Genomic DNA, 26,923 nt, shown 5'->3' on the forward strand with positions numbered 1-26,923 from the left:
GATATACTACTGTGGTTTTAATTTGCATTCCCCAGATGGCTAATGATGTTGAACATCTTTTCATGTGTTTATCTGCCATCTGTGTCTGCCATTCGTCCTCTTCAATGAAATGTTTAGATTGTCTTTTGCCCATTTTCTAACTGGACTCTTCATATTTTTAATGTTGAGTTTTGGTGGGTTTTTATATGTTCTAGATACAAGTCGTTTGTTAAACATGGGGTTTACAAATATTTTCCGCCAATCTGTAACTTGTATATTTTTCCTCTTAACAGAGTCTTTTGCAGAGCAAAAGTTTTAAATTCTCATGAAGTCCAATTTATCAAGTTTTTCTTTTATGGATTGTGCTTTTGGTGTTAAGTCTAAGCACTCTTCGTCTAGTCCTAGGTCTTGAAATTTTCTTCTTTTTCTCTAAGTTTTACAATTTTATGTTTTACATTAGAGTGCATGATCTGTATTGAGTTACTTATATTACGTGTGAGGTTTAGGTCAAGGTTCATATTTTTGCCTACAGGTGGATGTCCAATTTCTCCAGCACTAATGCTGAAAAAGCAATCCCTCCCCCACTGAACTGCTCTTGCTTCTTTGTCAAGAATTAGCAGGGCATATTGGTGTGAATTTACTTCTGGGTTCCTCACACTGTTCCACTGACCTATGTGCCTGTCCTTCCACTAGCACTATACTGCTTCGACCACTGCAGCTACAAGCAAGCTGTGACACCAGGAAGAGTCATTCTTCCCACTTCAGTCTTCTTCAGAATTGTTTGGCTATTTTAAGGCCTTTCTCTGTCTATATAAATTTTAAAAATAAGTTTGTCTATAAAAAAATGTTTCTGAGGGTTTACTAAGAATTACAATTATTAGTAAAACAATTTAAGAATACTTGCCATTTTCATTACCTTGAGTCTTCCAATTAATGAACATGGTATGATTCTCCAAATATTTAAATCTTCAATTTCATCAAGATTTTGTCATTTTAATTGCACAAATCCTGCATGCTTTACTATACTTTTGTTCATTTTTTTTGGAGCAATTGTAAATGGTATTGCGTTTTTTTAAATATGTTTCCACTTGTTCATTGTCAATGTATAGAAATCAGTTGATTTTTGTGAAGTGATCTTATACTTTTATAACAATAATAAATTCATTTTTTAGTTCTAGGAGTGTTTTGGTTGAGTCCTTCAGATATTCTATGCAGATAATCATGTCAACTGGAAATAGCAATAGTTTCATTCCTTCTTTTCAAATTTGTATGTCTTTTCTTTCTTTTTCTTTCCTTACTGCAGTAACCAAAACTGCCAGCAGTATGTTGATTAACAGTGGTGAGAGCTAACTTCCTTGTCCTTTTCCAGACTGTAGAGGGAGAGCATTCAGTCCTCTACCTGTAAGTATTAAGTTAGGTGTAAGTTTGTTTATAGATGACTATAATGAGGTGGAGGACATTCCCCCTGCTTTCTACTTACTGATAGTTTTTATTTATTATGATGTTGAATTCTGTCAAAACATTTTCTGCATCCATTGTTATGATCACATGATTTTTCTTCTTTAACCTGTTGATATGGTGGATCTCACTGAATTTTTTTTTTTTTTTTTTTTTGTGGTACGCGGGCCTCTCACTGTTGTGGCCTCTCCCATTGTGGAGCACAGGCTCCGGATGCGCAGGCTCAGTGGCCATGGCTCACGGGCCCAGCCGCTCCGCGGCATGTGGGATCTTCCCAAACCGGGGCACGAACCCGTAGCCCCTGCATTGGCAGGCGGACTCTCAACCACTGCGCCACCAGGGAAGCCCCTCATTGATTTTCTAATACTGAAACAGACTTGGGTTTCCAGACTAAATCCCACTTGGTTGTGGTTGGATTCAATTTGCTAAAATTTGTTGAGAATTTTTGCATTTAAGTCAATGAGATATTAGTCTGTGGTTTTCTTTTTTGTGCTGTATTTGTACAGTTTTGGTATCACGGTAATACAGGCCTCAAAATGAGTTGGGAAGTGTTCCTTCTGTTCTGACAGCCTGAAAGAGACGGTATCATTTTATCAAATTGATGTTAATGCTTTCTGTGTTTGGTAAAATTCTCCAGTGAAACCACTAAGGCCTGGAGATTTATTCCTTTTCAGTTTTTAATCAAAAGTTCAATTTTAAAAATAGTTACAGGACTATAGAAGATATCTATTTCAATTTGGCTAAGTTCTGGTAGTTCGTGGTTTTCAAATAGTTGGTGCATTTCTTCTAGGTTGTTTAACTTATGAGTGTAAAGTTGTCATCTTTTTACTCACTATAAGATCTGTAGTGATATCCTGTTTCATTCCTGATATTGGTGATTTGTGTCATCTCTTTATTTTTATCAATCTTGCTAGAGATTTATCAATTTCATTCATTTTTTTTCTAAGAACCAATTTTTTGTTTCATTACATTTCTCAGAAGTGTTCCTGTTTTCAATTTCACTGACTTCTACTCTTAATGATTTCCCTCATCCTGCTTGCTTTGGGTCTATCTTGCTCTTCTTTTTCTAGCATCTTCAGATAGGAACTTAGACTACGGATTTGAGACTTTTCTTTTCTAATGTAAGCCTTTAGTGCTATAAATTTCCCTCACAGCAGTGCTTTAGCTGCATCTCACTTATTTTGATATGTGATGTGTGTATTTTCATTCATTCTTTGTATTTTTAACTTTCCTTTTAGATTTCCTCTTTGTCTCTGTATTATTTAGAAGTATTTTTAACTTTCAAGTGTTTGTAGATTTTCTTGTCATCTATTACTGATTTCTAGTTTGATTCCATTATGTTCAAAGAATATATGTCATATAACTTTAATTCTTCTAAATTAGTTAAGATTTGTTTTATGATCCAGCATATGGTCTATCTTGGTGAATGGTCCGTGGGCACTTGAAAAAATAATGTATTCTGCTATTGTTGGATAGGATGTAAATTAGATCTTGGTGGCCTGTGGTGGTGTTTAGCTATTCTATACCCTTGCTCATTTCTGACTAGCAGTTCTATCAATCACTGTATTCAAGTCCCCAACTATACTTGTGGATTTGTTTATTTCTCCTTTCAGCTCTATTAGTTTTATATATTTTGAAGTTTGGTTGTTTGGTATACACCCATTAAGGACTGCGATAACTTCTTATTGGACTGATTCTTTTGTTATTATGTAATGTCTCTCTTTCTCCCTAGTAATTCTGTTTGCTACGTTAACAATAAATTCTTTTAGCTTATTTCGTTTGAGAATGTCTTTATTTCCCCTTCATTCCTGAAGGATGGTTTCATCAAATATAGGATTCAGGGTTGACAGTTCTTTTCTTTCAGCACTTGAAAATTTTTATGCCACTTCTTTCTGGCCTCCACGGTTTCAGATGAGAAATTTGGTGTTGTTCCAATTGGTAGTCCTTCATATCTAATGTGTCATTTCTCTCTGGCTATTTTAAGATTTGTTTTCTTTGTCTTTTACTTTCAGAAGTTTAATATTCCTAAGTGAAGATTTCTTTAAGTGTATCCTATTTCAGGGTTTTCTCAGCTTCTTGAAGCTTTAAATTTGTCTTTCACCAAATGTGGAAAGTTTTCAGCTATTATTTCTTCAAATACTTTTTACACTCCCATGCTCTTTCTATTATCCTTTGGGCTCCAATGATACAAATGTTAAATCTTTTATTATTGTCCCACAAATCCTTAAGACTCTGATAACTTTTTTCAGTCTTTTTTCTGTTAATCAGATTGAGTAAATTCAACTGATCTGCCTTCAAGTTCAGTGATTATATCTCCATCAGCTCCACTCTACTACTGATTCTACCCAGTGAATTTTAAATTTTGGTTATTATATTTTTCAATTATATAACTGCCAATTGGTTCTTTTTATAACTACTAATCCTTCACTGAGATTTTCTCCTTTTTTCATTCCAAAGAATTCCTAATTGCTTGTTGAAGTATTTGTTTAAAGCAGCTTGAAAATCTTTGTCAGATAGTTCCAGTATTCCACTGGCCCTAGGTCAGCTCAATGTCAAGTTGTGGTTTTCCTGGTTCCTGGTATGACAAGTGATTTTTTTATTGTATCCTGAATATTTTAGGTATTATGTTAGAAGACTCTTGATCCTATTTACATGTTCTGTTTGAGCAGGCCACTTAGGTCCTGGCCTACTGTTGTGGGGCTTCACTCCAATGACAGTTTGGCCTTCTGAACTCTTGTAATGTTAATCTGGTCTGCTTTGTTGTTCTGGTGCTGATGGAGGTCCTGCTCAGTCCGTTCTGCTGTTATTCTATGAGGATGAAGTTGCTTCCCTGGGTCACCTGCTGTTACTGAAGATCTCCTGAGGGTGGGGGTGAGGGGCAGATGCCCCTGGGCCTGGCCTCCTTGTCATTAGGTGGACAGAATGGGGACACAGCTTTGTAGCAACTTCTGCTATGGATAGATGGATCACCTGCCCATGTACCAGTTGTTGAGTAGACCAGGACGGTCCAGGGCTTTGTTGCCACTGGTGGGTCAAACTGCCCTCCAAGTCACCTGCTGATGCTCCAGTTGTGGGATGGGGTAGGGACACCCTGGGGCTTCACTGCTGACCACAGTTTAAATCACTCACCAGGACCCCCCTGTGGCACATATTGGGGTTCTTTCCTAGTACGTTGGCAACTGAGAGGATTTTCTGGTTTTTTTTTTGTTTGTTTGGTTTCTTTGTATTTTTGTCTATGTCAATGGTGGATCTGGATTTCAGGCATGTCCAACACTCAGTCCATGATATACAGGAGATGTTACTTCCAGAGTATTTAACTGTATTTAGGCGGGAAGAGCAGGGAAAACTGAGTCTATGCCATCTTGTCCTGGTACAATGCAGAAGTCATTTTTTAGCAGCTAGGGTTTCTGCACTGCAATACGCTCTACGATAAGACCAGTACAGTTGACCCTTAAATAATACGGATTTGAACTGTGAGACCCACTTATACTCAGATGTTTTTCAATAGTAAACATACTACAATCCTACACAATCTGCGGTTGTTGAATCCATGGATGCAGAGCTGCAGACATGACTTGGAGGAACCATGTATATGGAGGGTAGGTGGAGGGTAGGCTTAAGTTATATACAGATTTTCAACAGCAAGGCGGGTTGATGCCCTCATCCCCGCACTGTTCAAGATTCAACTGTATATTAAGGTTCCACAGAGTTACCTGGGATTGCTGTAAAGACTAATAGAGAGCTTTCTGGGTTGAACTGTATTCCCCCAGAATTCATATGCTTAAGTTCTAACCTCTAGTACCTCAGAATGTGACCTTAGTTGGAGACAACATCTTTATCAAGTTAAAAGAGATCATGAGGGTGGGCTCCAATCTAGTATAACTGGTGTCCTTAGAAAAAAGGGGAAATTTGGAGACACACACCTGTACAGGTAAAACACCATGTAAAATGAAGGGAGAGGCTGGGGTGATGACTCTACATGTCAAGGAATGCTAAAGATAGCCAGGCAACCACCAGAGGACAGGGAGCGGATTCTTCTCACAACCCTCAGAAGGAACAAACCCTGCTGACATGCTGTTCTCTGACTTCTACCCTCCAGACTGTGAGGTAATAAATTTCTGTTGTGTAAGACATTCAGATTGTGGAATTCTGTTACAGCAGCTCTAGTAGACTAATACAGAGATAATGCACATAAATTGTTTAACATAATGTCTAGCATAGTAAGCTTTCAATAAACAGCTGTCATTTATTACTTAATTTTTGGTTTAATTGTCTATCTCCTTTACTGTTTAAGTTCTCTTGCTGGCACAGAACCTAATATATTAGTCAATAAATGTTTGTGTAATACTAAAAAAATGAGTGAAAAAATGAATTAAATATTTAACACTTCACTGCACATTTTAAAGGCATTTTTCCATTAATGTAAATAAATAAAGAATGATTTAAGATGAGGAAGTAAGACAATAACATTTCTCAAGGTAAATAATACTGTTTCATCATTTTTTATAAAATTCATAAGTGTTCTGTTAAATCATTCAACAGAAGAAAACAGATAACCAAGGAAATTCTTGTATATGTGTACCAGGAACAGAAACTAGTTCAAAGCAAAAACTAGATTCAACCTAAATACCTACTGTCAGGTGAATTAACTGCAGTATATTCATACAACAGAATATTATACAGCTAAACCCAACTATGTAAATGAATCTTAGAAAAATAATGACGAATGAAAAAAGGCAAGTCCTAATCTATATACAGTATGATGTAATTTTTATAATGCTCAAAAATAGGCAAAACAGAACAAGACATCATTCAGACACATATATGTAAGAGGAAAAAGCATTTAAAAAAAATCCATAGGAATGATATATCCAAAATTCAAGATAATGGTCACCTCTGGGAGAAGACAGAGGCACAGTCAAGACAGGGGTTGACAAACTATGGTTCAGGGGCCAAATTCAGCCTGCCACCTGTTTTTTATGTTTCATAAGCTAAGAATGGTTTTGCACATTTTTAAATGGTCAAAAAAATGAAGCGAGTATTTCATGACCACATAAAAATTATATGAAATCCAGATTTCAGTCCCTAAGTAAGTTTTACTGAAAGTCAGCCGTGCTCACTCATTTACACAGTGTCTATCGTTACTACTTTGCTACAATGCATAGTTAGTAGTTATGACAGAGATCTTATGGTTTGAAAACGCTAAGATATTTACAATCTGGCCCTTTACAGAAAAACACCCGCCAATCCCTAGATTAGGGAATAGTACACAGATAGAACTTAGTGTTCTACCTGCTGGGTTATTTTGCTTGATAGTTTACACATATATATTACATATATGCTTTTTTATGTACCAAAAATTATGTTTTACAAGGACAATAAGGGAATCATTTTTTTAAAAGAAGTGAAAAAACAATCTTCTCAAAATGAACAACTTAGTGTTGAAGAACTCTACAAGAGTCAGCAAACTACAATCCTCAGGTCAAACCTGGCCAGCTGCCTGACGGTGTAGATAAGGTGTTTGTTTGGTTTTATAAAACATCTTTATCGGCGTGTAACTGCTTTACAATGGTTAGTTTCTGCTTTATAAAAAGTCAATCAGCTACACATGTACATATATCTCCAGATCTCCTCCCTCTTGTGTCTCCGACCACCCTCCCTATCTCACCCCTCTAGGTGGCCACAAAGCACCGAGCTGATCTCCCTGTGCTATGCGGCTGCTTCCAACTAGCTATCTGTTTTACATTTGCTAGTATATATAAGTCCAAGGCACTCTCTCACTTCGTCCCAGATTCCCCTCCCCGCCCCATGGTGTCCTCAAGTCCATTCTCTATGTCTGCGTCTTTATTCCAGTCCTTTCCGTAGGTTCTACAGAACCTTTTTTTCTTTTTTTAGATTCCATATATATGTGTTAGCATATGGTATTTGTTTTTCTCTTTCTGAATTACTTCACTCGGTATGACAGACTCTAGGTCCATCCACCTCACTACAAATAACTCAATTTCGTTTCTTTTTATGGCTGAGTAATATTGCATTATATATATGTGCCATATCTTCTTTATCCATTCATCTGACAATGGACACTTAGGTTCATTCCATGCTTTGGTATTGTAAATAGAGGTTCATTCCATGCTCTGGCTATTGTAAATAGCGCTGCAGTGAACATTGTGGTACATGACTCCTTTTGAATTATGGTTTTCTCAGGGTATATGCCCAGTAGTGGGATTTCTGGCTCATATGGTATTTCTATTTTTCATTTTCTAAGGAACCTTCATACTGTTCTCCATAGTGGCTGTATCAGTTTACATTCCCACCAACAGTGCAAGAGGGTTCCCTTTCCTCCACACCCTCTCCAGCATTTATTGTTTGTAGATTTTTGGACGATGGCCATTCTGACCAGGGTGAGGTGATACCTCATTATACTTTGGATTACATTTCTCTAACGATTAATGATGTTGAGCATCCTTTCATGTGTTTGTTGGCAATCTGTATATCTTCTTTGGAGAAATGTCTATTTAGGTCTTCTGCACATTTTTGGATTGGGTTGTTTTTTTGATATTGAGCTGCATGACCTGCTTGTAAAATTTGGAAATTAATCCTTTGTCAGTTGCTTCACTTGCAAATATTTTCTCCATCCTGAGGGTTGTCTTTTCGTCTTGTTTATGATTTCCTTTGGTGTGCAAAAGCTTTTAAGTTTCATTAAGTCCCATTTGTTTATATTATCATTTCTCAAGGAGATGAGTCAAAAAGGATCTTGCTGTAATTTATGTCACACAGTGTTCTGCCTATGTTTTCCTCCAAGAGTTTTATAGCGTCTGGCCTTACATTTAGGTTTTTATCCATTTTGAGTTAATTTTTGCGTATGGTGTTAGGGAGTGTTCTACTTTGATTCTTTTACATGTAGCTGTCCAGTTTTCCCAGCACCATTTATTGAAGAGGCTGTCTTTTCTCCATTGTATATTCTTGCCTACTTTATCAAAAATAAGGTGACCCTACGTGTGTGGATTCATCTCTGGGCTTTCTATCCTGTTCCATTGATCTATCTTTCTGGTTTTGTGCCAGGACCGCACTGTCTTGATTACTGTAGCTTTGTACTAGAGTCTGAAGTCAGGCAGCCTGATTCCTCCAGCTCCGTTTTCCTTTCTCAAGATTGCTTTGGCTATTCGGGGTCTTTTGTGTTTCCATACAAATTGTGAATATTTTTCTTCTAGTTCTGTGAAAAATGCCACTGGTAGTTTGATTGGGATTGCACTGAATCTGTAGGCTGCACTGGGTAGTAGAGGTATTTTCACAATGTTTATTCTTCCAATCCAAGAACATGGTATATCTCACCATCTGTTTGTATCACCTTTAACTTCTTTCATCAGTGCCTGAAAATTTCCTGCATATAGGTCTTTTGTCTCCTTAGTTAGGTAGGTTTATTCCTACGTATTTTATTCTTTTTGTTGCAGTGGTAAATGGGAGTGTTTCCTTAATTTCTCTTTCTGATTTTTCATTATTAGTGTAGAGGAATGCAAGAAATCTGTGCATTTTGTATCTTACTACTTTACCAAATTCATTGATTGGCTCTAGTAGTTTTCTGGTAGCATCTTTAGGATTCTCTACATATAGTACTATGTGATCTGAAACACTGACAGCTTTACTTCTTTTCCGATTTGGATTCCTTTTATTTCTTTTTCTTCTTTGACTGCTATGGCTAAAACTTACAAAACTATGTTGAATAACAGTGGTGAGAATGGACAACCTTGTCTTGTTCCTGATCTTAGTGGAAATGGTTTCAGTTTTTCACCATTGAGAACAATGTTGCCTGTGGGTTTGTAATATATGGCCTTTATTATGATGAGATAAGTTCCCTCTAGGCCAACTTTCTGGAGGGTTGTTTCATAAATGGGTGTTGAATTTTGTCAAAAGCTTTTTCTGCATCTACTGAGATGATCATACGGTTTTTATTCTTCAGTTTGTTAATATGGTGTATCACATTAATTGATTTGCTTACATTGAAGAATCCTTGCATATTTGGGATAAACCCCACTTGATTATGGTGTATGATCCTTTTAATGTGCTGTTGGATTCTGCTTGCTAGTATTTTGTTGAGGATTTTTGCATCTATATCACTATGTTCATCAGTGATACTGGCCCGTGGTTTTCTTTCTCTGTGACACCACTGTCTGGTTTTGGTATCAGGGTGATGGTGGCCTTGTAGAATGAGTTTGGGAGTGTTCCTCCCTCTGCTATATTTGGGAAGAGTTTGAGAAGGACAGGTGTTACCTCTTCTCTAAATGCTTGATAAATTTACCTGTGAAGCCATCGAGTCCTGCGCTTTTGTTTTTTGGAAGATTTTTAATCACAGTCTCAATTTCAGTGCTTGGGATTGGTCTGATTATATTTTCTATTTCTTTCTGGTTCAGTCTTGGAAGGTTGTGCTTTCCTAAGAATTTGTCCATTTCTTCCACATCGTCCATTTTATTGGCACAGAGTTGCTTGTAGTAATCTCTCATGATCCTCTGTATTTCTGCAGTGTTAGGTGTTACTTCTCCTTTTCCATTTCTAAGTGTATTGATGAGTCTTCCTTTTTTTGTTGATGAGTGTGGCTAATGGTTTATCAATTTTGTTTTCTCCTCAAAGAACCAGCTTTTAGTTTTATTGACCTTTGTTATTGTTTCCTTCATTTCTTTTCCATTTATTTCTGAGCTGATCTTTATGATTTCTTTCCTTCTGCTAACTTTGGTTTTTTTTTTTTGTTCTTTCTCTAATTGCTCTAGGTGTAAGGTTAGGTTGTTTATTTGAGATGTTTCTTGTTTCTTGAGGTAGGATTGTATTACTATAAACTTCCCTCTTAGAACTGCTTTAGCTGCATCCCATAGGTTTTGGGTCATCATGTTTTCATTGTCATTTGTCTCTAGGTATTTTTTGATTTCCTCTTTGTTTTCTTCAGTGATCTCTTGGTTATTAAGTAGTGTATTGTTTAGCCTCCATGTGTTTGTATTTTTTACAGATTTTCCCCTGTAACTGATATCTAGTCTCATAGTACTGTGGGCAGAAAACATACTTGATATGATTTCAATTTTCTAAAATTTATCAAGGCTTGATTTGTGACCCAAGATATGATCTATCCTGGAGAATGTTCCATGAGCACTTGAGAAGAATGTGTATTCTGTTGTTCTTGGATGGAATGTCCTATAAATATCAATTAAGTCCATCTTGTTTAATGTATCATTTAAAGCTTGTGTTTCCTTATTTATTTTCATTTTGGATGATCTGTCCCTTGGTGAAAGTGGGGTGTTAAAGTCCCCTATTGTGATTGTGTTACTGTCGATTTCTCCTTTTAGGCTGGTAGCATTTGCCTTACACACTGAGGTGCTCCTATGTTGGGTGCATAAATATTTACAATTGTTATATCTTCTTCTTGGATTGATCCCTTGACCATCATATAGTGTCCTTCTTTGTCTCTTGTAATAGTGTTTATTTTAAAGTCTATTTTGTCTGATATGAGAATTGCTACTCCAGCTTTCTTTTAGTTACCAATTTGCATGGAATATCTTTTCCTTCCCTTCACTTTTAGTCTGTATGTGCCCCTAGGACTGAACTGGGTCTTTTGTAGACAGCATATATATGGGTCTTATTTTTGTATATATTCAGCCAGTCGATGTCTTTTGGTTGGAGCATTTAACCCATTTACATTTAAGGTAAGTATCGATATGTGCATTCCTATTGCCATTTTCTTAATTGTTTTGGGTTTGTTATTGTAGGACTTTTCCTTCTCTTGTGTCTCCTGCCTAGAGAACTTCCTTTAGCATTTGTTGTAAAGCTGGTGTGGTGGTGCTGAATTCTCTTAGGTTTTGCTTCTCTGTAAAGGTTTTAATTTCTCTGTTGAATCTGAATGAGATCCTTCCTGGGTAGAGTCATCTTGGTTGTAGGTTTTTCCCTTTCATCACTTTAAGTATGTCTTGCCACTCCCTTCTGGCTTGCCGAGTTTTTGCTGAAAGATCAGCCGTTAACCTTATGGGAATTCGCTTGTATGTTATTTGTTGTTTTCTCTTGCTGCTTCTAATATTTTTTCTTTGTATTTAATTTTTGATAGTTTGATTAACATGTGTCTTGGCGTGTTTCTCCTTGGATTTATCCTGTATTGGACTCTCTGCCCTGCCTGGACTTCATTAACTATTTCCTTTCCCATATTAGGGAAGTTTTCAACTATAACCTCTTCAAATATTTTCTCAGTCCCTTTCTTTCTCTTCTTCTTCTGGGACCCCTATAATTCAAATAGTGGTACATTTAATATTGTCCCAGAGGTCTCTGAGAGTGGCCTCAATTCTTTTCATTCTTTTTTCTTTATTCTGCTTTGCAGTAGTTATTTCCACTATTTTATCTTCCAGGTCACTTATCTGTTTTTCTGCCTCAGTTATTCAGCTATTGATTCCTTCTAGAGAATTCTAAATTTCATTTATTGTGCTGTTCATCATTGTTTGTTTACTCTTTAGTTCTTCTAGGTCCTTGTTAAAAGTTTCTTGTATTTCCTCCATTCTATTTCCAAGATTTTGGGTTATCTTTACCACCATTACTCTGAATACTTTTTCAGGTAGACTGCCTATTTCCTCTTCATTTGTTGGTCTGGTGGGTTTTTACCTTGCTCCTTCATCTGTTGTGTGCTTCTCTGTCTTCTCATTTTGTTTGACTTACTGTGTTTGGGGTCTCCTTTTCGCAAGCTGCAGGTTCATAGTTCCTGTGGTTTTTGGTGTCTGCCCCCAGTGGCTACAGTTGTTTCAGTTGGTTGTGTAGGCTTCTTTGGAGGGGACTAGTGTCTGTGTCCTGGTGGATGAGGCTGGATCTTGTCTTTCTGGTGGGCAGGTCTGTATCCAGTGGTGTGTTCTGGGGTGTCTCTGAGTTTATTATGATTTTAGGCAGACTCTCTGCTAATGGGTGGGATTGTGTTCCTGTCTTGCTAATTGTTTGGCTTAGGGCGTCCAGCCCTGTAGTTGGCTGGTATTTAGTGGAGCTGGGGCTTAGCACTGAGATGGAAATCTCTGGGAGAGCTTTCACCGTTTGTTATGTGGAGCTGGGAGGTCTCTGGTGGACCAATGTCCTGAACTTGGCTCTCCCACCACAGAGGCACAGACCTTACACCCGGCCGGAGCACCAAAACCCTGTCAAGCCACACAGCCCAGAAGATAAGGGAGGGAGGGAGGGAGAGGGAGAGGGAGAGGGGGAGAGAGGGAGAGAGGGAGAGAGGGAGAGAGGGAGAGAGGGAGAGAGGGAGAGAGGGAGAGAGGGAGAGAGGGAGAGAGGGAGAGAGGGAGAGAGGGAGAGAGGGAGAGAGGGAGAGAGGGAGAGAGGGAGAGAGGGAGAAACAATGAAAAAATAAAGTTATTAAAATAAAAAATTTAAAAAAATTAAAAAGTAATAAAAAAAAAGAAATAAGAGAGCAACCAAACCAAAAAACAAATACACCAATGATAGCAAGCGTTAAAAACTATACTAAGAAACAAACAAACCAAAAATACGGACAGACAGGACCCTAGGACAAATGGTAAAAGCAAAGCTATAAAGAGAAAATCACACACTGAAGCATACACATACACACTTACAAAAAGAGAAAAGGAAAAAAATATATACATCATGGCTCTGAAAGTCCATCTCCTCAATTTGGGATGATTCGTTGTCTATTCAGGTATTTCGCAGATGCAGGGTACATCAAGTTGATTGTGGAGATTTAATCCACTGCTCCTGAGGCTGCTGGGAGAGATTTCCCTTCTCTTGTTTGTTCGCACAGCTCCTGGGGTTCAGCTTTGGATTTGGCCCCGCCTCTGCGCGTAGGTCGCCTGAGGGCATCTGTTCTTTGCTCAGACAGGACTGGGTTAAAGGAACCGCTGATTAGGGGCTCTGGCTCACTCAGGCAGTGGGGAGGGAGGGGTACGGAATGTGGGGCAAGTCTGGGGCAGCAGAGGCTGGCGTGACGTTGCACCAGCCTGAGGCACTCCGTGTGTTCTCCCAGGGAAGTTGTCCCTGGATCACAGGACCCTGGCAGTGGTGGGCTGCACAGGCTCCCAGGAGGGGAGGTCTGGAGAGTGACCTGTGCTCGCACACAAGCTTGTTGGTTGCTGCAGCAGCAGCCTTAGCATCTCATGCCCGTCTCTGGGGTATGTGCTGATAGCCGTGGCTTACAGCCTGGAGCTCATTTAGGCAGTGCTCTGAATGCCCTCTCCTCACACACCCCGCAACAATGGTCTCTTGCCTCTTAGGCAGGTCCAGACTTTTCCCTGGACTCCCTCATGGCTAGCTGTGGCACACTAGTCCCCTTCAGGCTGTCTTCACACAGCCAACCCCAGTCCTCTCCCTGGGATCTGACCTCCGAAGCCCAAGTCTCAGCTCCCAGCCCCTGCCTGCCCTGGCGGATGAGTAGACAAGCCTCTCGGGCTGGTGAGCGCTGGTCGGCAGCGATCCTCTGTGTGGGCATCTGTCCACTTTGCCCTCCGTACCCCTGTTGCTGCGCTCTCCTCCGTGGCTCTGAAGCTTCCCCTCCATCCTCCTTGTCTCCACCAGTGAAGGGGCTTACTGGTGTGTGGAAACCTTTCCTCCTTCACTGCTCCCTCCCACTGGTGCAGATCCTGTCCCTATTCTTTTGTCTCTGTTTTTTCTTTCTTCTTTTGCCCTACCCAGGTACATGGGGGAGTTTCTTGCCTTTTGGGAGGTCTAAGGTCTTCTGCCAGCATTCAGTAGGTGTTCTGTAGGAGCTGTTCCACGTGTAGACGTATTTCTGATGTATCTGTGGGGAGGAAGGTGATCTCCACGGCTCACTGCTCTGCCATCTTGAAGGTCTCCTAGGTAAGGTTTTACCAGCACAGCCCCGCCCATTTGCTTCGGCTTTCACTGCCACGGCAGAGTTGAGTAGTTACTCAGGACAGTCTATGGGCTGCAAAGCCTAAAACACTGACTATCTGCCCTTTTACACAAAAGGTCTGTCTATCCCTGCACTACAAAATCATCAAATCCACAAGTTTTACCTAAAGTAAAGCAAATACTAATATGGGATTTAAAAACGAACAAACAGCAAAGCAAAATAGCTAGAAGAATGATCTCGAAAGTCAGACACACTGGGCTTGTATGCTGCCTCTGGACATACCAAGTGATCTCGGCCAAACTACTAATGACTGAGTCAGTTTCACAACCTGTGACCCTGGAATAAAAATCCTCACTGCAGAGAATTACTGTCAGGATTAGATTCTAAGTAACTTTAGTTAATTTTTATAAATACTGCTCAGAGAAAAACAAACAAACAAACCACCTGGCCTGAAGTGTTACTTGTTAAGAGTTTCCTTAACCTGCATTTTTTTTAAATTTCAAATTACCTGAACAGGGAAAATTTTGAATTCACATACAAGCATATGAAATTACTCTGAAATCCATGATTACTTTAAATTACAATTCAACCCAAAAATTATTTACGTCCCAAATGCTTATTCATAGGTCAGGGACTTGGATTTCATTTTGCCACAGAAACAATGTTGTAATCATTATGGTTTCCCAAAGCAGTTAATAAAATTTACTGATCAAATAATTTAACTACAGCAGTTTCCCAATTCCAGAGGATTAACCTTTAAGACTCAGAACTTATTCTTAACTGTTTAGGTTTGATTATTTATAATGAGACTGTAAGTATTAGAAAACACATATTAGGTTTAAGATATGTATCTGTCACAATGTCTTTAAGACTCCTCTTCATCAGCAAAATGGATATTTTATGACTGGTTATAAGGATACACCACAGTGTAACATACATACATTTTCAAACTATACAAACAAATCATGAGTATTACTATTTATCAGTGGAAAAATGTTTATTATGTGCTGCCTTAAATCACTGGTGTTAATATATTTTTCTTGAAGAGTCAGGGTTATTACCATAAATATCCATCACAGTCCTGTGCTATAGGTACAGTTCTTATATAAATACCTCAGTATTTACAATGCTGAATGCTGTCAGAGTCCAAAAATAAGCATTAATGACCACTATAAAAGTAGTCCCCAAGAAACACCAGTTTCTCCTCATTCATCACATCAAGGTCTCTGTTGATCCATCTCTCCCTGATTGTGGAATGTTGTAAATATCTGACAACATAGTGCATGTCTAATGCAAACTGTCTGACAAAGAAAATTATTAATCTTGCCAAAGATGAAGGGTTTCATGAAGATGATAACAATGATACTGGAAAAATTTTCAAATCACATGCAAAACCGTCTACAAATACAACAGGATTAGATAAATTAAGTGAATTTTTAAAAAGTGTACAGAATGATGATGTTGGTCCTTCAAAATATTATTGGTATTAAAAAATTCAGGGCTTCCCTGCAAAATATTATTCGTATTAAAAAATTCAGGGCTTCCCTGGTGGTGCAGTGGTTGAGAGTCCGCCTGCCAGTGCAGGGGACGCGGGTTTGTGCCCCGGTCTGGGAGGATCCCACATGCCACAGAGCGGCTGGGCCCGTGAGCCATGGCCGCTGGGCCTGTGTGTCTGGAGTGTGTGCTCCACAACGGAAGAGGCGACAATGGTGAGAGGCCCGTGTACAGCAAAAAAAAAACCAAACAAAAAAACGCATAAAAAGAAATTTCAGAAATGATCTTTGGAAAACTGCCAAAATCTCAGCCATTTTCGCAAGAAACAGTCATCTTTTATAATATAGTTATAAAAACTGAAATGTACAAAAATTTTGAAGTGAAGGGTATACCATCTTTCATCAATTCTAATATGAACATTGTTCACATTTTAACATCTCTGAAATGGGGTGCATCTTACAATCAATAGCATCTCTATGATCTGTTATAATCTTATAAACTGTGGGCCGGGCAGCAGTTACAACATAGATGTTACTGCCTGAGAATGTATGAGCTTTGTCAATTTTTTATTTCTTGGTGTCATAACTGGAAAACCTCAACTCCTCAGTTTTAAATTAAAAAAATCACGTACTGGCTTGTTCAAGAGGAAACAGGAGCCTAGCAGTTGTTGAAAACCTTCCATTGATTCCCTCTGATAAGAGCAAGAAAGCACCAGCACCAAAGCCTGCAGACTGGTGTTGACTCCCTGAGAGAAAATTGGGGTTCTCTTTTAAGAATCGCTGAAATCTCAGTGCACTTGGTGGCATAGAGGATAATATTATTTGAGAAAACATGAACGTCAATGACCCTAATTTTAAAAACGAATGATTAGAAAGTCAAAGTATGAAAGTAGATTTAGGAATGAATACCTTTACTGATTTATTTCACTCATATTTTCCTTTGTATGGATGCTCAAGAATAACATAATAAAAAAAATCCAAAAGACTTATTTCAACAAGTATAAAATAAAAAGGTTAAGTGATAAAAAGCATTGTATCAAGTTAAACTGGCAAGATTTTTTCCCTTTTAGTCATATATAAAATAACAATATGCCTTACAGTTGTATCTTAGATTTGATAAAATACACACTGTATTCATTATACAATTCTAACAGAAAAATTATAATCCTCAAGTTAGTTACTTTCAGAATCAATATGGACTTGGAAGTATATCCAAAATTCTGACAAATGTAAGACAAAATAATTTTAAAATTTCATTTTTCAAGGTAAAATCCCAATCAAACCCTTTTTCCACTCTTTACTACAAAATGTGGGTCTCTGTTTTAGCTGGATTTACTTTAAGTGGCTTTACCCGACATGAATGCTAATGGGCTAAGGAGGGTCTCCTACATGAGACACAGGGCTGAATGATTCAGCACCTCACGCTGAGTGAGCGACGGTTCCCAGGCTCCTGGCTGTTTTCAGAGGAGACTGCAAGGCTCTCCCTGAGGCCTCTCCTCCCTGAGGTTCCCCGGATGATTCATTAGAGCTGATAAACTCTCAGAGCAGCCACATCTCCCTGCTCCAGCCTGTGCAGCATAAACGTGCAGTACAGACCTGTGGCACAGAATCAATCGTTTTCCCATGGCAATAACGGAATGTCTACTCTTTGAAGATACACGAGGCTGGCAAAATCAGAAAGCTTTAAGTAAACTACCTAAGATGCTGTGCAAATTAACAGTAATTATTTCTAGAGTTAATCATCGTCTCCTCCTCAGCAGGAAACAAATGCAGTGGCAGTAAAAACATGTCTACCTTCCCCCTGAATCTCTCCCACAGCTTCGGCCACAGTTCCCAAGCCAACAAGGCAACAGAAAGGTACCGTGAACTCTCTCACGAAGATAAGGCAGATGGAATCTCAGTAGAAACTAGAAACAGCGTTTTCTGGGAACTGCACGTAGTCTGGTATGGTCGAAGCTGAAGGGATGAAGAAGGGAACGGGAAAATCAAGAGCAGTAAGAAAGACAAAGGGTAGACCCCTTGTGCTAAGCTACCAGGTTTAATTTAACCTCTAAACAACAAACAACAACTGAGTAATTCCAAGCATATGGGCAATGTGTTCCATGTGGCTTCAGAAAGATCACCTTGGCAGCCCAAGCCAAAGATGCATTAGAAGGATCCTCAGTTAGAAGCGGTGAGAAGAAAAGACTAACAAGACGTAAGGATCTCAATGAACAAGGGCAAAAATAACAAAAACATAGGGGAGGAGGTGGCTACGGGATATTCAGAAGGCAGAAAACGCAATCTGGTCGCTGACTGGCTATGAGTTGGGTGGGACGTGACAAAGAGAAGATGCTATGAGATGGCTTTCAAACCAGAACCCAAAAGTCAAGCCATATTTGATGGTGATTCTCTGCAGCAGGATGGGTACTACAGGAAAGGCCATGGGTCTGAAGACAATGAAGTGAATTTGGTTTTGGAAATAAAAGAATGAAGTACAGAAAGCTCTAGTCCCGGGTAAGATGGAAGCACACAAACCCCTTTCCCAAAGAACACATGATAAAGTGCAGGCACATCTGGGGTCCCTGAAAAGTAAACAGAGGCAGGGAGAGTTGAGAATGCCAGAGCTCAGAGTACCTGTAAATGCACGATGAGGGTACCACATTTTTAAAACTGCGGTCTTATGACCTAAACCTAACTTGGCGAAAACCCCGAAACTGAGCACTCTGGTAACAACAGCAGTAACTCTGGTTATCTCTTCCAGTTCCGGAGTGGGGAGGGAAAACTTAAGGAGAAAGTAGGAAATGTTCCAGTTTTTTTCTTTCTGTCTCCTTTTCTTCTTGTGCTGCAGCCCCCAGGAAAGCTCACTGCTGTGGTGGCAACCGAGACAGCAAGAGGAGCTTCTGGGAACTACAATGGTGAGGGAGGGACCCTTTGTCTCCTGTGACGATGATACTCCAAAAGCCAGAGCAGGGCTTCCCTGGTGGTGCAGTGGTTGAGAGTCCGCTTGCCGATACAGGGGACACAAGTTCGTGCCCCGGTCCAGGAAGATCCCACATGCTGCAGAGCGGCTGGGCCTGTGAGCCATTGCTGCTGAGCCTGCGCGTCCGGAGCCTGTGCTCCACAACGGAAGAGGCCACAACAGTGAGAGGCCCACGTACTGCAAAAAAAAAAAAAAAAAAGAGCAAAGTCTGTGGCCTCTCTCTTTCTCTCTCTGCCTCTGTCTGTCTGTCTGTCCTCCCACTGCTTCACTCTAGGAGTGAGGGAGCCCTAGGTATGCGAGGCCTCAGACTGAGAGGTGAGCCCAGGGAAAACGCGGGCATCAGACCAATGGCACACCGTGGGGCTCCGGAAAATTGCCCCAGAGTTGTTATAAAGTCCTGGGGTTGCCTGCATCTGTGTGCGGACAAGACCCTGCTCTGCATGAGCACAGGGCTGGCTGGCCGAAAGACTTCCACCCAAATGCCGGGCAAACAATACTGCACAGTGCACACGAGGGACAAAAGGAAAACAGGAATTTGAAGCCTGACCCCGACAGGTCAACTGCCTGCTAAAACAAATAAAATCAACAGCCGCCATAAAATTTAAACAAAATCCAAAGTCTAATAATGTAATATTCTAAATGTCCAGGGTGCAACTCAAAATTAATCAGCACATGAAAAACGACAAAAATCTCAACCTACCTGGGAATATACAATAGACAGATAATGATTAGATGAAAGAGATGATATAATTATGGGACAGAAACTTCAAAGAAACTATTTGAAAAGTATTTGAACAGCAACCAAGTGGTGAAAAAAGGTTAACATAGAAAATACTAGCAGGGAAAGAAAAGAAACAAGGAAAAACCAAATGGAAACACAAGAAATGAAAAAATAAAATTACCAAAATAAAACCCTCCCTGGCTGGACCAAATAAGCAGAATAAAGATGAAAGGGGAAAGAGGAAGTGAACCTGAAAACAACAGAAATTAACCAATCTGAACAACAGAGAAAAAAACTGTAAAAAACTAAACAGAGCTTCACAAACCTGTGGAACAAGAACAAAAGGTCTAACATTCATGTCATCACAGAACCAGAGAAGAGAAAGAGCACAGAGCTGAAAAAAATATTTAAAGAAATCATGGCTCAAAAATGGCATAAGGTATAAATCTACAAGTCCAAGAAACTTAGCAAACCACCAACAGAATAAACCTAAAGAAATCCATGCCCAGAGACAACTTAATCACACTGCTGGAAACTACGGACAAAGAAAGAATCTGGAAGCTTCCAGAGAAAAATAAGACATACCTGCAGGAGAAAAAAAGGTGAGGATTTCTCTTCAAAAACTATGGAGGACAAAAAGCAGTGAAGTAACTTTTTAAATGAAAATAGAAAAGAACTGTCAACCCAAAATACTACATCCATCGAAAATACTGTTTAGAAATAAAGATGAAATAAAACTAAGAGGATTTATAGCCAACAGACCTAACCTAAAAGAACTGCCAGTCTTTCTGCGAGTGGGTGCGCGATCGATCGGCTGTGTGCGTGCCGCATGGTGCTGGTCTCTGTTGCCACTGAGAGGGAAGCACGGGCGGCGGCGGAGGCAGTGCTTCCCTCCCTTGCTCTACCCAGCAAGGATCTCATTCAGATTTGATGGAGAAATTAAAACCTTTACACAAAAGCAAACTCTGAGAGAGTTCAGCACCACCAAACCAGCTTTACAACAAATGCGAAAGGAACTTCTCTAGGCAAGAAACACAAGAGAAGGAAAAGACCTACAATAACAAACTGAAAACAATTAAGAAAATGGAAATAGGAACATACATATCGATAATTACCTTAAATGTAAATGGATTAAAGGCTCCCACCAAAAGACACAGACTGGCTGAATGGATACAAAAACAAGACCCAAATATATGCTGTCTACAAGAGACCCACCTCAGACTTAAAGACACATAAAGACTGAAAGCGAGGGGATGAAAAAAGATATTCCTAAAAGAACTAAAGAAAGCTGGAATAGCAATTCTCATATCAGACAAAATAGACTTTAAAGACTATTAGAAGAGACAAAGAAGGACACTACATAATGATCAAGGGATCGATCCAAGAAGAAGATATAACAATTATAAATATTTATGCACCCAACACAGGACCACCTCAATACATAAGGCAAATGCTAACAGCCATAAAAGGGGAAATCGACAGTAACACATTCATAGTATGGGACTTTAAAACCCCACTTTCACCAATGGACAGATCATCGAAAAGGAAAATAAATAAGGAAACACAAGCTTTAAATGATACATTAAACAAGATGGACTTAATTGATATTTATAGGACATTCCATCCAAAAACAAAAGCATACACATTTTTCTCAAGTGCTCATGGAACATTCTCCAGGATAGATCATATCTTGGATCACAAATCAAGCCTTGGTAAATTTAAGAAAATTGAAATTGTATCAAGTATCTTTTCCGACCAAAACGCTATGAGACTAGATATCAATTACAGGAAAAGATCTGTAAAAAAATACAAACACATGGAGGCTAAACAATACACTACTTAAAAACGAAGTGATCACTGAGGAAATCAAAGAGGAAATAAAAAAATACCTGGAAACAAATCACAATGGAGACACGACGACCCAAAACCTATGGGATGCAGCAAAAGTAGTTCTAATAGGGAAGTTTATAGCAATACAATCCTAGCTTAAGAAACAAGAAACATCTCGAACAAACAACCTAACCTTGCACCTAAAGCAATTAGAGAAAGAAGAACAAAAAACCCCCAAAGTTAGCAGAAGGAAAGAAATCATAAAGATCAGAGCAGAAATAAATGAAAAAGAAATGAAGGAAACGATAACAAAGATCAATAAAACTAAAAGCTGCTTCTTTGAGAAGATAAACAAAATTGATAAACCATTAGCCAGACTCATCAAGAGAAAAAGGGAGAAGACTCAAATCAATAGATTAGAAATGAAAAAGGAGAAGTAACAACTGACACTGCAGAAATACTAAAGATCATGAGAGATTACTACAAGCAACTCTATGCCAATAAAATGGACAACCTGGAAGACATGGACAAATTCTTAGAAATGCACAACCTGCCGAGACTGAATCAGGAAGAAATAGAAAATATGAACAGACCAATCACAAGCACTGAAATTGAAACTGTGATTAAAAATCTTCCAACAAACAAAAGCCCAGGACCAGATGGCTTCACACGCGAATTCTATCAAACATTTAGAGAAGGGCTAACACCTATCCTTCTCAAAGTCTTCCAAAATATAGCAGAGGGAGGAACACTCCCAAACTCATTCTACGAGGCCACCATCACCCTGATACGAAAACCAGACAAGGATGTCACAAAGAAAGAAAACTACAGGCCAATATCACTGATGAACATAGATGCAAAAATCCTCAACGAAATCCTAGCAAACAGAACCCAACAGCACATTAAAAGGATCATACACCATGATCAAGTGGGATTATTCCAGGAATGCAAGGATTCTTCAATATACGCAAATCAATCAACGTGATACACCATATTAACAAACTGAAGGAGAAAAACCACATGATCATCTCAACAGATGCAGAGAAAGCTTTCGACAAAATTCAACACCCATTTATGATAAAAACCCTGCAGAAAGTAGGCATAGAGGGAACTTTCCTCAACATATATTCCTTTGCCATATATGACAAACCCACAACCAACATCATCCTCAATGGTGAAAAACTGAAAGCATTTCCACTAAGATCAGGAACAAGACAAGGTTGCCCACTCTCACCACTCTTATTCAACATAGTTTTGGAAGTTTTAGCCACAGCAATCAGAGAAGAAAAGGAAATAAAGGAATCCAAATCGGAAAAGAAGAAGTAAACCTGTCACTGTTTGTAGATGACATGATACTATACATAGAGAATCCTAAAGATGCTACCAGAAAACTACTAGAGCTAATCAATGAATTTGGTAAAGTAGCAGGATACAAAATTAATGCACAGAAATCTCTGGCATTCCTATACACTAATGATGAAAAATCTGAAAGTGAAATCAAGAAAACACTCCCATTTACCATTGCGACAAAAAGAGTAAAATATCTAGGAATAAACCTACCTACGGAGACAAAAGACCTGTATGCAGAAAATTATAAGACGCTGATGAAAGAAATTAAAGATGATACAAATAGATGGAGAGATATACCATGTTCTTGGATTGGAAGAATCAACATTGTGAAAATGACTCTACTACACAAAGCAATCTATAGATTCAATGCAATCCCTATCAAAGTACCACTGGCATTTTTCATAGAACTAGAACAAAAAATTTCACAATTTGTATGGAAACACAAAAGACCCCGAACAGCCAAAGCAATCTTGAGAACAAAAAACGGAGCTAGAGGATTCAGGCTCCCTGACTTCTGACTATACTACAAAGCTACAGTAATCAAGACAGTATGGTACTGGCACAAAAACAGAAATATAGATCAATGGACCAGGATAGAAAGCCCAGAGATAAACCCATGCACATATGGTCACCGTATCTTTGATAAAGGAAGCAGGAATGTACAGTGGAGAAAGCAGAGCCTCTTCAATAAGTGGTGCTGGGAAAACTGGACAGGTCCATGTAAAAGTATGAGATTAGAACACTCCCTAACACCATACACAAAAATAAGCTCAAAATAGATTAAAGACCTAAATGTAAGGCCAGAAACTATCAAACTCTTAGAGGAAAACATAGACAGAGCACTCTAAGACATAAATCACAGCAAGATCCTTTTTGACCCACCTCCTAGAGAAATGGAAATAAAAAACAAAAATAAACAAATGGGACCTAATGAAACTTCAAAGCTTTTGCACAGCAAAGGAAACCATAAACAAGACCAAAAGACAACCCTCAGAATGGGAGACAATATTTGCAAATGAATCAACTGACAAAGGATTAATCTCCAAAATTTATAAGCAGCTCATGCAGCTCAATAACAAAAAAACAGACAACCCAATCCAAAAATGGGCAGAATACCTAAATAGACATTTCTCCAAAGAAGATATACAGATTGCCAACAAACACATGAAAGAATGCTCAACATCATTAATCATTATAGAAATGCAAATCAAAACTACAATGTGATATCATCTCACAGCGGTCAGAACGGCCATCATCATAAAATCTAGAAACAATAAATGCTGGAGAGGGTGTGGAGAAAAGGGAACACTCTTGCACTGCGGGTGGGAATGTGAATTGGTACAGCCACTATGGAGAACAGTATGGAGGTTCCTTAAAAAACTACAAATAGAACTACCATATGACCCAGCAATACCATTACTAGGCATATACCTTGAGAAAACCATAATTCAAAAAGAGTCATGTACCTAAATGTTCATCGCAGCTCTATTTACAATAGCCAGGAGATGGAAACAACCTAAGTGTCCATCATTGGATGAATGGATAAAGAAGATGTGGCACATATATACAATGGAATATTTCTCAGCCATAAAAAGAAACGAAATTGAGTTATTTGTAGTGAGGTGGATGGACCTAGAGTCTGTCATACAGACTGAAGTAAGTCAGAAAGAGAAAGACAAAATACCGTAAGGTAACACATATATATGGAATATAAGAAAACATAAATGTCTTGAAGAACCTAGGGGTAAGACGAGAAGAAAGACACAGACCTACTAGAGAATGGACTTGAGGATATGGGGAGGGGGAAGGGTAAGCTGTGACAAAGCGAGAGAGTGGCATGGACATATATACACTACCAAACGTAAGGTAGATAGCTAGTGGGAAACAGCCGCATAGCATAGGGAGATCAGTTCGGTGCTTTGTGACCACCTGGATGGGTGGGATAGGGAGGGTGGGAGGGAAGGAGATGCAAGAGGGAGGAGATATGGGACCATATGTATATGTATAACTGATTCACTTTGTTATAAAGCAGACCCTAACACACCACTGTAAAGCAATTATACTCCAATAAAGATGTTAAAGAAAAAAAAAAAAGAACTGCATAAGGAATTTCTTCAGGCAGAGAGAAATTATATAAGAAACTTGGATCATTAGGAATGAGTGAATAGCTAGAAAAATGGTAAATATTTGTGTAAATATTAGAAAGTATTCCTGTCCTATTGCCTTCTTAAACATGTTTGAAGTTGTAAGAAAAATTTATAACACGGCCTAATGAGGCTTTAAATTTATGTAAACGTAATATATAAGACAAGTGTGGCATAAAGGGGAGAGGGTAAGGGTACCTACATGATGGAAAAATTTCTACATTCCAAATTGAAACAGTAAAATAGCGTTTACAGCTGACCTGGGAACAACAAGGGGTTTGGGGCACCGACCCTTCATGCAGTTGAAAATGAGATAACAAATACGTGTTGTTAAAAGCCACTAACTTGTGCTAATTTGTTACACAGCGAAAGAAAAACAAAAATGAACCCCTCCAGTAATATGAGAAACAAAAAGACATTACATTTTGGTAAGAAAGGACAATTCACTCTAAAACCCCAATGATTCTAAATGTGTATGCTCTCTAAAAAAAAAAAAAAAAGAAAGAAAGGAAAAACTGACCAAACTAAAAGGAGAAACAGATAAATCTACAATTATATCTGAAGGCTTCCACTCTCCTATCTCAGTATCAAACAATGTTGGCATAATGTCAGCATGGATCAAGTACTAAAAAGCACCATCAACTCACTGGATCTAATTGAAACATATAGCACTCCACCGAACCACAGCAGGGGAACATTCACGAAGATAGATCATATTCTAGATCAAAGTACAAATGCTAACAAATGTAAAATGACTGAATGAAGTCCTACAAAGTATGTTCTCTGATCATAAAATAAAACCAGAAAACAGTAACAGAAAAAAGTAGGAAAATGTCCAAACAGTTGGAAATTAACCCATTTCTAAGTAATCCATGGGCCAAAGAGGATGTTTCAAGGGGAAATTACAATAAAGTTTGAACTGAATTAAAATGAAAATAGAACACAGAAAAATTTGTGGGGTGCAACTAAAGCAGTGCTTAGAGGGAAATTTACAGCATGCAATACCAATATTAGACAAGAAAAAAGGTCTCACCCTCAGCTATCTAAGCTTCAACCTTAAAAGACCAGAAAAGAGCAAAATAAACAGAAATCAAGCAGAAGGAAGATAACACTGTGAATGTACCTTATGCTACTGAATTGTGTATTTTTAAATGGTTAAGACAGAAAATTTTATGTTTTGTGTATTTTACCACACTAAAAACATATTCTTTCATGGATCATAGGTCTAAAGGTTAAAAGTAAAACTATAAAAATTTTTTGAAAAATAGGAGCAAATTTTCATGACTATTGGATAGGCAGAGTTTTTAGACACGATAGAGCAAAAGCATGATCCGTAAACAAGAAACCTGAAAACGTACACTTTATCAAAGTTAACACCTTGCGCTCTGTGAAAAATATTGTTAAGAGAATGATAAGCCAAACTGACACCTAGGAGAAAATATTGGCAAATCACTTACCCAATAAAAGATTTGTCCAGAATATAAAGAACTCTCAAAGCAAAACAGTAACAACACAACACAATTAATATGGACAAATTACTCAGACACACGGTTCCCTAAAGAGGATTATAAGGATCACAAATAAGCAATGAAAAGGGATTCAACATCATTAACATTTAGCGAAATGCAAATCAAACCACAATGAGATACCCCTATACATAGATTAGATGGCCAAAGTAAAAGAGAGCGACAATACCGAATGCTGATGAGGATGTGGGGCAACGGGTGCTCTTGATCACTGATGCTAAGGCAAAAAGGTGCGAGTGCTCTGCCAAATGGCTGACTTTTGAGAACTCAAGTCTACACTTACCACCTGATCCAGAAAAGCCACTCTTGGGAATTTACCCTAGAGAAACAAAAACTTACTCTTCTCCAAACACCTGTAAATGAATGATCAAAGCAGCACTGATTATTAATTAACAAAAACTAGAAACAACCCAAATGTCCCTCGGTGGGTGAATGAATAAATGAACTGTAGCACATCCATACAATGGAATACCACTCAACAACAAAAAACAAAAAGTTACTGGTACATGCAACAACTTGGATGAACAGCATTAAGGTGAATGAAAGAAGCCAACCGCTAAAGGTTACATACTATTATATATACCACACACAAATACCATATAAGACATTCTTGAAAAGACAA

General features: G+C 38.6%; 1 protein-coding gene across 24 annotated transcripts in view; it reads right to left on the reverse strand.

Moving 5' to 3' along the window:
- NEK1 (NIMA related kinase 1) overlaps positions 1–26,923 on the reverse strand; it is a 229,989-nt gene that overhangs the window by 86,126 nt on the left and 116,940 nt on the right. The window contains exon 19 of one of the 24 annotated variants that reach the window (XM_073805728.1): positions 11,639–12,581. The exons of 21 other annotated variants lie outside the window; for them this stretch is intronic. In XM_073805728.1, coding sequence (XP_073661829.1) covers positions 12,474–12,581 — 108 coding nt within the window. In that variant the 3' untranslated portion in view covers positions 11,639–12,473. 2 more of the 24 variants (XM_073805730.1, XM_073805725.1) reach the window with 2 other exon arrangements.

The sequence above is a fragment of the Tursiops truncatus genome, chromosome 6 (assembly GCF_011762595.2).
Source record: "Tursiops truncatus isolate mTurTru1 chromosome 6, mTurTru1.mat.Y, whole genome shotgun sequence".
In the NCBI taxonomy this organism is placed as follows: Eukaryota; Metazoa; Chordata; class Mammalia; order Artiodactyla; family Delphinidae; genus Tursiops; species Tursiops truncatus.